The sequence below is a fragment of the Prinia subflava genome, chromosome 5, assembly GCF_021018805.1.
Source record: "Prinia subflava isolate CZ2003 ecotype Zambia chromosome 5, Cam_Psub_1.2, whole genome shotgun sequence".
Lineage (NCBI taxonomy): Eukaryota > Metazoa > Chordata > Aves > Passeriformes > Cisticolidae > Prinia > Prinia subflava.
Genome location: NC_086251.1, coordinates 58,789,747 through 58,803,784, shown reverse-complemented (window position 1 = coordinate 58,803,784; position 14,038 = coordinate 58,789,747). Strand labels below are relative to the sequence as shown.

Genomic DNA, 14,038 nt, shown 5'->3' with positions numbered 1-14,038 from the left:
TAGGTTGTGCCACAGTAGCTTTTGATGGGATCTCTAGGAAATATTCCTGCAAAGAAAAGGATATCAAGCTGAGGAACAGGCTGCCTAGGGAAATGGCTGAGTCCGCACGCTCAGAAAGGTTTCAAAGTCATGTGCATGTGGCATTTGGGGACCTGGCTGATGGGTGCAGCAGGCAGCGTTAAGTGTGCAGTTTGCCTGTGTGATCTTCAGGGATTTTTTCAACCTTGCTGACACAGAGATTGAAGTGCACCTCAACCAGTAAGGAATCAAAGCTTAGACTCAATGATCCTCAAGGCTGCCTTCCAACATGGATGTCTAGGAGATTGCCAATGCAGGTGAATGCAGATGAAAAGAAATCCAAAATAAAGAACAATGGCAGTTCTTAGAAGAAGATTCACACAAAGGCAGCCTTAAGCATTACACCAGAGCCACTGGGAGTGGCTGAGCCAGGGTGGGGACAAAGGGTGGAGCTGGCTGGGTTGTGATGTGCTGTGACACCTGTGACATCACAGGGGACATGTCACAATGGGGGCAGCTCTAAAAGGCCCCAGCAGGTAACGCTGGCCCGGCATTGTTTGGGCAAGCGGTGAGTGCGCACGTGCTGGGGAGCCTGGGCTGGGGACAAGGGCTGGGGCAGAAACGCCTCACCCGGGGCTGGGTTCTCCCCCTGCATGCAGGGACAGCCCCTCATGGGACAGCCTTGGGCAGCCCAAGGTGCTGATGCCGCTGCTGGTGGGGCAGTGGGACTGGCCTTGCTGCCTGCCAGCTGTCTGGGGCCCTGTCCTTCCTGCCCCCATATCCCTGCAATTCCCTTCCCTGCTGCACTCATTGTCATGTCCCACCCTCACAGCCCCACTCAAGGCCTTCTCTCCCTCCTCCTGCAGACCATGAATTCCATAATACTCCTTCTCGTGCTCTTGAAGAGCCTCATCCAGTACCCGCAGCCCGTGGGTGATGTCTGGGATGAGGAGACACGACTGCGCATGGAAGTGCGTGCAAAGCAGCTGGAATGGGAGAGGATTCGGCTAGAGCGGGAGGTGGAGCAGCTCACCCTGAAGCAGGTGCAGCTCTTGCAGCCCTTGGCTGTTGCTGTGCTCGTGCTGCTGGTCTTGGTGCTCTGGTTTATCGGGTGGAAAAGGAGCCTGAGGAGAGAGGAGTTAGAAGAGGAAAACAACGGTGCAGCTGAAGAGGGATGCAGAAATGTGCAGGCAAATGAGGAAGATGATGTTGAAAATGGAGGCGTCCATGGAGCTGCAAATGCAGAAAACAACAACGATGTGGCAAATGAAGAGCAAGAAGAAGAAAGCTATGTAAATGATGACGCTGGAAGAATTCTAATGGAGCGCATAGAGTGGCCTGTACAGGACCTGCAGAAAGGCTGTGAGTGGACAGCTGGCCTCATGGAGAACTATATAGCTTACTTTGGAGAGGTGTTATCAAACAGTTTCTACCCAGTCCTGCAGCCAGCCATCGGGGTGGGCAGTGGCTTTGAAGGCTGGAGTCCCCGTGAGCAGGACGTTGTCTATCAGGTGCTCATCCCCATGACTCCTCCGCCAGGCCACAGCTTCCACCTGGAGCTGGACTCTGCAGGGCACAGGCACGTGAGGAACTTCCGTGTCCGCGTGCAGCTGGAGTGCACCTGCACAGGAGAGCAGCAGGGCGAGAACCTGCTGTGCTTCCTGCACCAGCCCGAGGAGGAGCTGAGGAGCAATCAGGAGCCCAGCCTCCTGGACACCCTGTGCACCGACTGCTACCTGGATGTGCACAAAACTGCCCGCTGGTTCTGCCAGCTGGTGAGAGCAGTCTGGCCAGCTCTGCCTCACTCACACAACTGGCACTTGACGCTGCTGCCCTCCAGACGATCCTGCCAGTTCAAGGTGACCAATGGCATTGAAAGCTTCAGGATGGAGATGCTGTTTGGGGTGAGGAGAGATGACTCAGACATCTTTGTGAGCAGCCAGACTGCAGAGGCCTACACCCCAAGCACAACCTGGCCAGAGACCTATGCTGTGGCAGAGGCAAAGTTCTTCAACCACATCGCCAGCCAGGCCCCACCTGACAGTCTGCACCTCAAATGCCTCCAGTTCTTCGTCCATCTTCAGCTGGGCATTGGCTTTTCCACCTACACCATGAAGACCATTGTCATGCACCTGCTCAATGGCCTGCCCGTGTCATCGTGGCGCAGGGGAGATTTTCTGCTGCGACTGCTGGACATCATCGAGAGCCTGCACTTATGTGTGGAAGCAAAACACCTCAACCACTTCATTGTGGGGAACCGCAGGCTTCCTGAAGAGATCCGTTTACCCCGAGATGTGCAGACGGGTCAGACGTACAATCTCTTCCATCAGCTGGCGCAGGAATCGGCCGCCCACAGGCAGGCCATGAGTGAGTACCAGGTGCTGCGAACGCGGTTCGAGAGAATCCTTCTCGGTGAAGACTGAAGGAATGCAGGCACGGAGTCATGGCTATGAGAGCAGAGCTGTGCTTGGGCTGCTCACACCTGGCAGCGGAGAAGCACCTCACAGTCCAAGTCTGGTGCTTGAAGGAGAAGAGGATGCCTGCAACGGCTCTGGCAAAGGTCCCACAGCCTCTCCTGCTGCCTCAGCACGTGGAAGGCCACAGGAGGATTTATTCTCCCTCCTTGTATCGTTTTCCAAAGAAAGGCACCCAGATTCGCATTAAGCCCCGCTTAAGTATGAACTCTCCCATTCCAAAAATGCTCATGAAGAGACCACACGCCGAACATGCAGCAGCAAAGTCACCAAAGCCCACCTGGAACATGCAGTTGTTCCTGGCCTTTGAGAAGGGCTGAAAATTAGAGCATGAAGGAAGGAGGAATGTGGCACAGAGAAAGACAGAAGAAGACACAGGGCAAAAAGGAGCAAGAGGAAAAATCAGCATTGCTCGCCCACAGCCATTCAATGGATGGAGTCTCTTCTTGTCTGCATAAGGGACACCTTTGGGTCAGCATTGGACCAACTGTTGGAGTTAGAGCTGACCTCAATTTTTGTATATATAAGAATCCAGATTTTTTTCCATAGAGATAGACAGATAGATAGATAGATAGATAGATAGATAGATAGATAGATAGATAGATAGAGTGTATACAAGTTATACAGTATAAGGTTTATCAATTATCATATAGAATAGAAAAGGACAATAAAACAAAACAATTTACCAATAAAAATAATATCAAAGATATGAAATATGCAATTATGGCATGAGGGTTGGGCTGGTGCAGGTCAGGCTCTGCTGCCAGGAAACAAGGCAGAGGATGAGAGGAAATGGCCTCCACTTCTGCCAGGAAGGCTTAGATTGGGTAGGAGGGAAAAATTTCTCCTCTGAAAGGGTTGTTAAGCACTGCCAAAGGCTGCCCATGGAATTGGTGGAACTGTTACTGCTTGAGGCACTAAAGGATAATGTGGATGTGGCATTTAGGGACATGGTTTCGAGGTGGATTTGTCAGAGTCAGGTTGGTGCCTTCCGACGTGGTGGCAGGACGAATGTGGGGCGGGACACAGCCCAGATGCTGGCAACTGTGACCTGACTCAAGCCATACCCATGAGCCTGACACGTTGGCTGGCACCGGTGCTGGCAGCTGAGCCACTGGCCACAGGCCACCTCACCCCACTGCAGAACCCTTTCAGGGTCAAGCTGGGCCGAGAGAGAAAGGTCAGCAGCTCTCCCAGCTCCTCAGCACAAGGTGGGAAAAGAGAAACACACGTAGCCATCTACCCCTTGAAGTGACACATCATAACAGAGGAAAGAGAGGGGCAAAAGCACAATTTTGAGATCCACCTACACAACACTGGCAAGGGACCATTCCAATCCAGGTCTCCAGCATTGAAAATGACACAGCTTTTCCTGCTGCTAAAAAACTCCAAACAAAACACTACACAAAGCCCAAACCCAAACAATAATGTTTGAATTTTCCGTGATTGAGGGCTGATAGAAGCTGCTGCCTGGTGCTGATGGTCTCTTCTCTGCACGCTTCTCGTCTTTGCTCATCTCAGGGCTCCACAAAGCCAGGGGAGAGTTGCTTCCTGCTCTTGCCTGTGCTGACACCAAACAGCCTTGGGGTGCCCAGTGCTGTTAGCAGGAGAGCTGGTGAAAGTCACCACAACCCACGCAGCCTTCTCCTTCAAGGCTCCACAAATACCATGGCAGGAAGCTGTAGTCTAAGCTGGATTTCACTTGAGATCCCTTCTTCACAGTCTGGCTGTGCAGGTCAGCAAAATTCACACAGACATCCGGGAACATCCCAGCACAGAATTTCACTCCAAACCTTTCCATTCTCTACAGGGAAAATTCTGATTTTTCCTTCTGCTAGGAAGGGGATGGATTCCCTTGGCTGATGGATTTGGCACCAAGCTTCTCCTCACATGGAAACGCTTCTGGGAAACCCGAAACTCTTCTGCCCACTGACAACCCCTTTTGTCCCTCTGGATCATGGGAAGTCCACTGCAAAAGCAGCACCTTTCTCTCCTCTGCCAGGAGCTGGCTTCACAGCCCAGCTGCCTGACACGGTGCAGATGGTCCCCGAAGGGAGGTTGTAGCTAGGTGGGGATCATTATATTAGCCCAGAGAACAAAAAAGATTGCAAGAGGAAAATGAGTTTAGGTTGTGCCACAGTAGCTTTTGATGGGATCTCTAGGAAATATTCCTGCAAAGAAAAGGATATCAAGCTGAGGAACAGGCTGCCTAGGGAAATGGCTGAGTCAGCACGCTCAGAAAGGTTTCAAAGTCATGTGCATGTGGCATTTGGGGACCTGGCTGATGGGTGCAGCAGGCAGCGTTAAGTGTGCAGTTTGCCTGTGTGATCTTCAGGGATTTTTTCAACCTTGCTGACACAGAGATTGAAGTGCACCTCAACCAGTAAGGAATCAAAGCTTAGACTCAATGATCCTCAAGGCTGCCTTCCAACATGGATGTCTAGGAGATTGCCAATGCAGGTGAATGCAGATGAAAAGAAATCCAAAATAAAGAACAATGGCAGTTCTTAGAAGAAGATTCACACAAAGGCAGCCTAAAGCATTACACCAGAGCCACTGGGAGTGGCTGAGCCAGGGTGGGGACAAAGGGTGGAGCTGGCTGGGTTGTGATGTGCTGTGACACCTGTGACATCACAGGGGACATGTCACAATGGGGGCAGCTCTAAAAGGCCCCAGCAGGTAACGCTGGCCCGGCATTGTTTGGGCAAGCGGTGAGTGCGCACGTGCTGGGGAGCCTGGGCTGGGGACAAGGGCTGGGGCAGAAACGCCTCACCCGGGGCTGGGTTCTCCCCCTGCATGCAGGGACAGCCCCTCATGGGACAGCCTTGGGCAGCCCAAGGTGCTGATGCCGCTGCTGGTGGGGCAGTGGGACTGGCCTTGCTGCCTGCCAGCTGTCTGGGGCCCTGTCCTTCCTGCCCCCATATCCCTGCAATTCCCTTCCCTGCTGCACTCATTGTCATGTCCCACCCTCACAGCCCCACTCAAGGCCTTCTCTCCCTCCTCCTGCAGACCATGAATTCCATAATACTCCTTCTCGTGCTCTTGAAGAGCCTCATCCAGTACCCGCAGCCCGTGGGTGATGTCTGGGATGAGGAGACACGACTGCGCATGGAAGTGCGTGCAAAGCAGCTGGAATGGGAGAGGATTCGGCTAGAGCGGGAGGTGGAGCAGCTCACCCTGAAGCAGGTGCAGCTCTTGCAGCCCTTGGCTGTTGCTGTGCTCGTGCTGCTGGTCTTGGTGCTCTGGTTTATCGGGTGGAAAAGGAGCCTGAGGAGAGAGGAGTTAGAAGAGGAAAACAACGGTGCAGCTGAAGAGGGAGGCAGAAATGTGCAGGCAAATGAGGAAGATGATGTTGAAAATGGAGGCGTCCATGGAGCTGCAAATGCAGAAAACAACAACGATGTGGCAAATGAAGAGCAAGAAGAAGAAAGCTATGTAAATGATGACGCTGGAAGAATTCTAATGGAGCGCATAGAGTGGCCTGTACAGGACCTGCAGAAAGGCTGTGAGTGGACAGCTGGCCTCATGGAGAACTATATAGCTTACTTTGGAGAGGTGTTATCAAACAGTTTCTACCCAGTCCTGCAGCCAGCCATCGGGGTGGGCAGTGGCTTTGAAGGCTGGAGTCCCCGTGAGCAGGACGTTGTCTATCAGGTGCTCATCCCCATGACTCCTCCGCCAGGCCACAGCTTCCACCTGGAGCTGGACTCTGCAGGGCACAGGCACGTGAGGAACTTCCGTGTCCGCGTGCAGCTGGAGTGCACCTGCACAGGAGAGCAGCAGGGCGAGAACCTGCTGTGCTTCCTGCACCAGCCCGAGGAGGAGCTGAGGAGCAATCAGGAGCCCAGCCTCCTGGACACCCTGTGCACCGACTGCTACCTGGATGTGCACAAAACTGCCCGCTGGTTCTGCCAGCTGGTGAGAGCAGTCTGGCCAGCTCTGCCTCACTCACACAACTGGCACTTGACGCTGCTGCCCTCCAGACGATCCTGCCAGTTCAAGGTGACCAATGGCATTGAAAGCTTCAGGATGGAGATGCTGTTTGGGGTGAGGAGAGATGACTCAGACATCTTTGTGAGCAGCCAGACTGCAGAGGCCTACACCCCAAGCACAACCTGGCCTGAGACCTATGCTGTGGCAGAGGCAAAGTTCTTCAACCACATCGCCAGCCAGGCCCCACCTGACAGTCTGCACCTCAAATGCCTCCAGTTCTTCGTCCATCTTCAGCTGGGCATTGGCTTTTCCACCTACACCATGAAGACCATTGTCATGCACCTGCTCAATGGCCTGCCCGTGTCATCGTGGCGCAGGGGAGATTTCCTGCTGCAACTGATGGACATCGTCGAGATCCTGTGCTTGTGTGTGCAAGCAAAACGCCTCAACCACTTCATTGTGGGGAACCGCAGGCTTCCTGAAGAGATCCGTTTACCCCGAGATGTGCAGACGGGTCAGACGTGCAATCTCTTCCATCAGCTGGCGCAGGAATCGGCCGCCCACAGGCAGGCCATGAGTGAGTACCAGGTGCTGCGAACGCGGTTCGAGAGAATCCTTCTCGGTGAAGACTGAAGGAATGCAGGCACGGAGTCATGGCTATGAGAGCAGAGCTGTGCTTGGGCTGCTCACACCTGGCAGCGGAGAAGCACCTCACAGTCCAAGTCTGGTGCTTGAAGGAGAAGAGGATGCCTGCAACGGCTCTGGCAAAGGTCCCACAGCCTCTCCTGCTGCCTCAGCACGTGGAAGGCCACAGGAGGATTTATTTTGCCTCCTTGTATCGTTTTCCAAAGAAAGGCACCCGGATCCGCATTAAGCCCCGCTTAAGTATGAACTCTCCCATTCCAAAAAAAGCTCATCAAGAGACCGCACGCCGAACATGCAGCAGCAAAGTCACCAAAGCCCACCTGGAACATGCAGTTGTTCCTGGCCTTTGAGAAGGGCTGAAAATTAGAGCATGAAGGAAGGAGGAATGTGGCACAGAGAAAGACAGAAGAAGACACAGGGCAAAAAGGAGCAAGAGGAAAAATCAGCATTGCTCGCCCACAGCCATTCAATGGATGGAGTCTCTTCTTGTCTGCAGAAGGGACACCTTTGGGTCAGCATTGGACCAACTGTTGGAGTTAGAGCTGACCCGAATTTTTGTATATATAAGAATCCAGATTTTTTTCCATAGAGATAGACAGATTGATAGATAGATAGATAGATAGATAGATGAGAGATAGATAGATAGATAGATAGAGTGTATACAAGTTATATAGTATAAGGTTTATCAATTATCATATAGAATAGAAAAGGACAATAAAACAAAACAATTTACCAATAAAAATAATATCAAAGATATGAAATATGTAATTATGGCATGAGGGTTGGGCTGGTGCAGGTCAGGCTCTGCTCCCAGGAAACAAGGCAAAGGATAAGAGGAAATGGCCTCCACTTCTGCCAGGGAGGCTTAGATTGGGTAGGAGGGAAAAATTTCTCCTCTGAAAGGGTTGTCAAGCGCTGGCACAAGCTGCCCATGAAATTGGTGGAATTGTTACTGCTTGAGGCACTAAAGGATAATGTGGATGTGGCATTTAGGGACATGGTTTCGAGGTGGATTTGTCAGAGTCAGGTCGGTGCCCTCCAACTTGGTGGCAGGACGAATGTGGGGCGGGACACAGCCCAGATGCTGGCAGCTGTGACCTGACTCAAGCCATACCCATGAACCTGACACGTTGGCTGGCACCAGTGCTGGCAGCTGAGCCACTGGCCACAGGCCACCTCACCCCACTGCAGAACCCTTTCAGGGTCAAGCTGGGCTGAGAGAGAAAGGTCAGCAGCTCTCCCAGCTCCTCAGCACAAGGTGAGAAAAGAGAAACACACGTAGCCATCTACCCCTTGAAGTGACACATCATAACAGAGGAAAGAGAGGGGCAAAGGCACAATTTTGAGATCCATCTACACAACACTGGCAAGGGACCATTCAAATCCAGGTCTCCAGCATTGAAAATGTCACAGCTTTTCCTGCTGCTAAAATACTCCAAACAAAACACCACACAAAGCCCAAACCCAAACAATAAGGTTTGAATTTTCCGTGATTGAGGGCTGATAGAAGCTGCTGCCTGGTGCTGATGGTCTCTTCTCTGCACGTTTCTCGTCTTTGCTCATCTCAGGGCTCCACAAAGCCAGGGCAGGGTTGCTTCCTGCTCTTGCCTGTGCTGACACCAAACAGCCTTGGGGTGCCCAGTGCTGTTAGCAGGAGAGCTGGTGAAAGTCACCACAACCCACGCAGCCTTCTCCTCCAAGGCTCCACAAATACCATGGCAGGAAGCTGTAGTCTAAGCTGCATTTCACTTGAGATCCCTTCTTCACAGTCTCGCTGTGCAGCTCAGCAACATTCACACAGACATCTGGGAACATCCCAGCACGGAATTTCACTCCAAACCTTTCCATACTCTAGAAGGAAAATTCTGATTTTTCCTTCTGCTAGGAAGGGGATGGATTCCCTTGGCTGATGGATTTGGCACCAAGCTTCTCCTCACATGGAAACGCTTCTGGGAAACCTGAAACTCTTCTGCCCACTGACAACCCCTTTTGTCCCTCTGGATCATGGGAAGTCCACTGCAAAAGCAGCACCTTTCTCTCCTCTGCCAGGAGCTGGCTTCACAGCCCAGCTGCCTGACACGGTGCAGATGGTCCCCGAAGGGAGGTTGTAGCTAGGTGGGGATCATTATATTAGCCCAGAGAACAAAAAAGATTGCAAGAGGAAAATGAGTTTAGGTTGTGCACGGTAGCTTTTGATGGGATTTCTAGGAAATATTCCTGCAAAGAAAAGGATATCAAGCTGAGGAACAGGCTGCCTAGGGAAATGGCTGAGTCAGCACCCTCAGAAAGGTTTCAGAGTCATGTGCATGTGGCATTTGGGGACCTGGCTGATGGGTGCAGCAGGCAGTGTTAAGTGTGCAGTTGGACTGTGTGATCTTCAGGGATTTTTTCAACCTCGCTGACACAGAGATTGAAGTGCACCTCAACCAGTAAGGAATCAAAGCTTAGACTCAATGATCCTCAAGGCTGCCTTCCAACATGGATGTCTAGGAGATTGCCAATGCAGGTGAATGCAGATGAAAAGAAATCCAAAATAAAGAACAATGGCAGTTCTTGGAAGAAGATTCACACAAAGGCAGCCTTAAGCATTACACCAGGGCCACTGGGAGTGGCTGAGCCAGGGTGGGGACAAAGGGTGGGATTGGCTGGGTTGTGATGTGCTGTGACACCTGTGACATCACAGGGGACGTGTCACAATGGGGGCAGCTCTAAAAGGCCCCAGCAGGTAACGCTGGCCTGGCATTGCTTGGGCAAGCGGTGAGTGCGCACGTGCTGGGGAGCCTGGGCTGGGGACAAGGGCTGGGGCAGAAACGCCTCACCCGGGGCTGGGTTCTCCCCCTGCATGCAGGGACAGCCCCTCATGGGACAGCCTTGGGCAGCCCACAGTGATGCTTCTGCTGCTGGTGGGGCAGTGGGACTGGCCTTGCTGCCTGCCAGCTGTCTGGAGCCCTGTCCTTCCTGCCCCCATATCCCTGCAATTCCCTTCCCTGCTGCCCTCATTGTCATGTCCCACCCTCACAGCCCCACTCAAGGCCTTCTCTCCCTCCTCCTGCAGACCATGAATTCCATAATACTCCTTCTCGTGCTCTTGAAGAGCCTCATCCAGTACCCGCAGCCCGTGGGTGATGTCTGGGATGAGGAGACACGACTGCGCATGGAAGTGCGTGCAAAGCAGCTGGAATGGGAGAGGATTCGGCTAGAGCGGGAGGTGGAGCAGCTCACCCTGAAGCAGGTGCAGCTCTTGCAGCCCTTGGCTGTTGCTGTGCTCGTGCTGCTGGTCTTGGTGCTCTGGTTTATCGGGTGGAAAAGGAGCCTGAGGAGAGAGGAGTTAGAAGAGGAAAACAACGGTGCAGCTGAAGAGGGAGGCAGAAATGTGCAGGCAAATGAGGAAGATGATGTTGAAAATGGAGGCGTCCATGGAGCTGCAAATGCAGAAAACAACAACGATGTGGCAAATGAAGAGCAAGAAGAAGAAAGCTATGTAAATGATGACGCTGGAAGAATTCTAATGGAGCGCATAGAGTGGCCTGTACAGGACCTGCAGAAAGGCTGCGAGTGGACAACTGGCCTCATGCATAAGTATATAGCTTACTTTGGAGAGGTGTTATCAAACAGTTTCTACCCAGTCCTGCAGCCAGCCATCGGGGTGGGCAGTGCCTTTGAAGGCTGGAGTCCCCGTGAGCAGGACGTTGTCTATCAGGTGCTCATCCCCATGACTCCTCCGCCAGGCCACAGCTTCCACCTGGAGCTGGACTCTGCAGGGCACAGGCACGTGAGGAACTTCCGTGTCCGCGTGCAGCTGGAGTGCACCTGCACAGGAGAGCAGCAGGGGGAGAACCTGCTGTGCTTCCTGCACCAGCCCAAGGAGGAGCTGAGGAGCAGTCAGGAGCCCAGCCTCCTGGACACCCTGTGCACCGACTGCTACCTGGATGTGCACAAAACTGCCCGCTGGTTCTGCCAGCTGGTGAGAGCAGTCTGGCCAGCTCTGCCTCACTCACACAACTGGCACTTGACGCTGCTGCCCTCCAGACGATCCTGCCAGTTCAAGGTGAGCAATGGCATTGAAAGCTTCAGGATGGAGATGCTGTTTGGGGTGAGGAGAGATGACTCAGACATCTTTGTGAGCAGCCAGACTGCAGAGGCCTACACCCCAAGCACAACCTGGCCAGAGACCTATGCTGTGGCAGAGGCAAAGTTCTTCAACCACATCGCCAGCCAGGCCCCACCTGACAGTCTGCACCTCAAATGCCTCCAGTTCTTCGTCCATCTTCAGCTGGGCATTGGCTTTTCCACCTACACCATGAAGACCATTGTCATGCACCTGCTCAATGGCCTGCCCGTGTCATCGTGGCGCAGGGGAGATTTCCTGCTGCGACTGCTGGACATCGTCGAGAGCCTGCACTTATGTGTGGAAGCAAAACACCTCAACCACTTCATTGTGGGGAACCGCAGGCTTCCTGAAGAGATCCGTTTACCCCGAGATGTGCAGACGGGTCAGACGTACAATCTCTTCCATCAGCTGGCGCAGGAATCGGCCGCCCACAGGCAGGCCATGAGTGAGTACCAGGTGCTGCGAACGCGGTTCGAGAGAATCCTTCTCGGTGAAGACTGAAGGAATGCAGGCACGGAGTCATGGCTATGAGAGCAGAGCTGTGCTTGGGCTGCTCACACCTGGCAGTGGAGAAGCACCTCACAGTCCAAGTCTGGTGCTTGAAGGAGAAGAGGATGCCTGCAATGGCTCTGGCAAAGGTCCCACAGCCTCTCCTGCTGCCTCAGGTTGTGGAAGGCCACAGGAGGATTTATTTTGCCTCCTTGTATCGTTTTCCAAAGAAAGGCACCCAGATCCGCATTAAGCCCCGCTTAAGTATGAACTCTCCCATTCCAAAAAAAGCTCATCAAGAGACCGCACGCCGAACATGCAGCAGCAAAGTCACCAAAGCCCACCTGGAACATGCAGTTGTTCCTGGCCTTTGAGAAGGGCTGAAAATTAGAGCATGAAGGAAGGAGGAATGTGGCACAGAGAAAGACAGAAGAAGACACAGGGCAAAAAGGAGCAAGAGGAAAAATCAGCATTGCTCGCCCACAGCCATTCAATGGATGGAGTCTCTTCTTGTCTGCAGAAGGGACACCTTTGGGTCAGCATTGGACCAACTGTTGGAGCTGACCTCAAATTTTGTATATATAAGAATCCAGATTTTTTTCCATAGAGATAGACAGATAGATAGATAGATAGATAGATAGATAGATAGACAGATAGATAGATAGATAGATAGAGTGTATACAAGTTATATAGTATAAGGTTTATCAATTATCATATAGAATAGAAAAGGACAATAAAACAAAACAATTTACCAATAAAAATAATATCAAAGATATGAAATATGTAATTATGGCATGAGGGTTGGGCTGGTGCAGGTCAGGCTCTGCTCCCAGGAAACAAGGCAAAGGACGAGAGGAAATGGCCTCCACTTCTGCCAGGGAGGCTTAGATTGGGTAGGAGGGAAAAATTTCTCCTCTGAAAGGGTTGTCAAGCGCTGGCACAAGCTGCCCATGAAATTGGCGGAATTGTTACTGCTTGAGGCACTAAAGGATAACGTGGATGTGGCATTTAGGGACATGGTTTCGAGGTGGATTTGTCAGAGTCAGGTTGGTGCCCTCCAACTTGGTGGCAGGACGAATGTGGGGCGGGACACAGCCCAGATGCTGGCAGCTGTGACCTGACTCAAGCCATACCCATGAGCCTGACACGTTGGCTGGCACCGGTGCTGGCAGCTGAGCCACTGGCCACAGGCCACCTCACCCCACTGCAGAACCCTTTCAGGGTCAAGCTGGGCCGAGAGAGAAAGGTCAGCAGCTCTCCCAGCTCCTCAGCACAAGGTGGGAAAAGAGAAACACACGTAGCCATCTACCCCTTGAAGTGACACATCATAACAGAGGAAAGAGAGGGGCAAAAGCACAATTTTGAGATCCACCTACACAACACTGGCAAGGGACCATTCCAATCCAGGTCTCCAGCATTGAAAATGACACAGCTTTTCCTGCTGCTAAAAAACTCCAAACAAAACACTACACAAAGCCCAAACCCAAACAATAATGTTTGAATTTTCCGTGATTGAGGGCTGATAGAAGCTGCTGCCTGGTGCTGATGGTCTCTTCTCTGCACGCTTCTCGTCTTTGCTCATCTCAGGGCTCCACAAAGCCAGGGGAGAGTTGCTTCCTGCTCTTGCCTGTGCTGACACCAAACAGCCTTGGGGTGCCCAGTGCTGTTAGCAGGAGAGCTGGTGAAAGTCACCACAACCCACGCAGCCTTCTCCTTCAAGGCTCCACAAATACCATGGCAGGAAGCTGTAGTCTAAGCTGGATTTCACTTGAGATCCCTTCTTCACAGTCTGGCTGTGCAGGTCAGCAAAATTCACACAGACATCCGGGAACATCCCAGCACAGAATTTCACTCCAAACCTTTCCATTCTCTACAGGGAAAATTCTGATTTTTCCTTCTGCTAGGAAGGGGATGGATTCCCTTGGCTGATGGATTTGGCACCAAGCTTCTCCTCACATGGAAACGCTTCTGGGAAACCCGAAACTCTTCTGCCCACTGACAACCCCTTTTGTCCCTCTGGATCATGGGAAGTCCACTGCAAAAGCAGCACCTTTCTCTCCTCTGCCAGGAGCTGGCTTCACAGCCCAGCTGCCTGACACGGTGCAGATGGTCCCCGAAGGGAGGTTGTAGCTAGGTGGGGATCATTATATTAGCCCAGAGAACAAAAAAGATTGCAAGAGGAAAATGAGTTTAGGTTGTGCCACAGTAGCTTTTGATGGGATCTCTAGGAAATATTCCTGCAAAGAAAAGGATATCAAGCTGAGGAACAGGCTGCCTAGGGAAATGGCTGAGTCAGCACGCTCAGAAAGGTTTCAAAGTCATGTGCATGTGGCATTTGGGGACCTGGCTGATGGGTGCAGCAGGCAGC

General features: G+C 52.3%; 3 protein-coding genes across 3 annotated transcripts; all 3 read left to right on the top strand.

Moving 5' to 3' along the window:
• The first annotated feature begins 917 nt into the window (after positions 1-917).
• LOC134551511 (inositol 1,4,5-trisphosphate receptor-interacting protein-like 1) lies at positions 918-2,441 on the top strand. Its single transcript, XM_063399174.1, has one exon. The coding sequence runs from the start codon at positions 984-986 to the stop codon at positions 2,439-2,441; it is 1,458 nt and encodes a 485-aa protein (XP_063255244.1). The 5' UTR covers positions 918-983.
• A 3,093-nt stretch (positions 2,442-5,534) lies between these two features.
• LOC134551510 (inositol 1,4,5-trisphosphate receptor-interacting protein-like 1) lies at positions 5,535-7,058 on the top strand. The gene has a single exon (XM_063399172.1). It carries the CDS (start codon positions 5,601-5,603, stop codon positions 7,056-7,058), a length of 1,458 nt encoding a protein of 485 aa, XP_063255242.1. The 5' UTR covers positions 5,535-5,600.
• Positions 7,059-10,224: 3,166 nt separating this feature from the next.
• LOC134551509 (inositol 1,4,5-trisphosphate receptor-interacting protein-like 1) lies at positions 10,225-11,682 on the top strand. Its single transcript, XM_063399171.1, has one exon. The coding sequence runs from the start codon at positions 10,225-10,227 to the stop codon at positions 11,680-11,682; it is 1,458 nt and encodes a 485-aa protein (XP_063255241.1).
• The last annotated feature ends 2,356 nt before the right edge of the window (positions 11,683-14,038 follow it).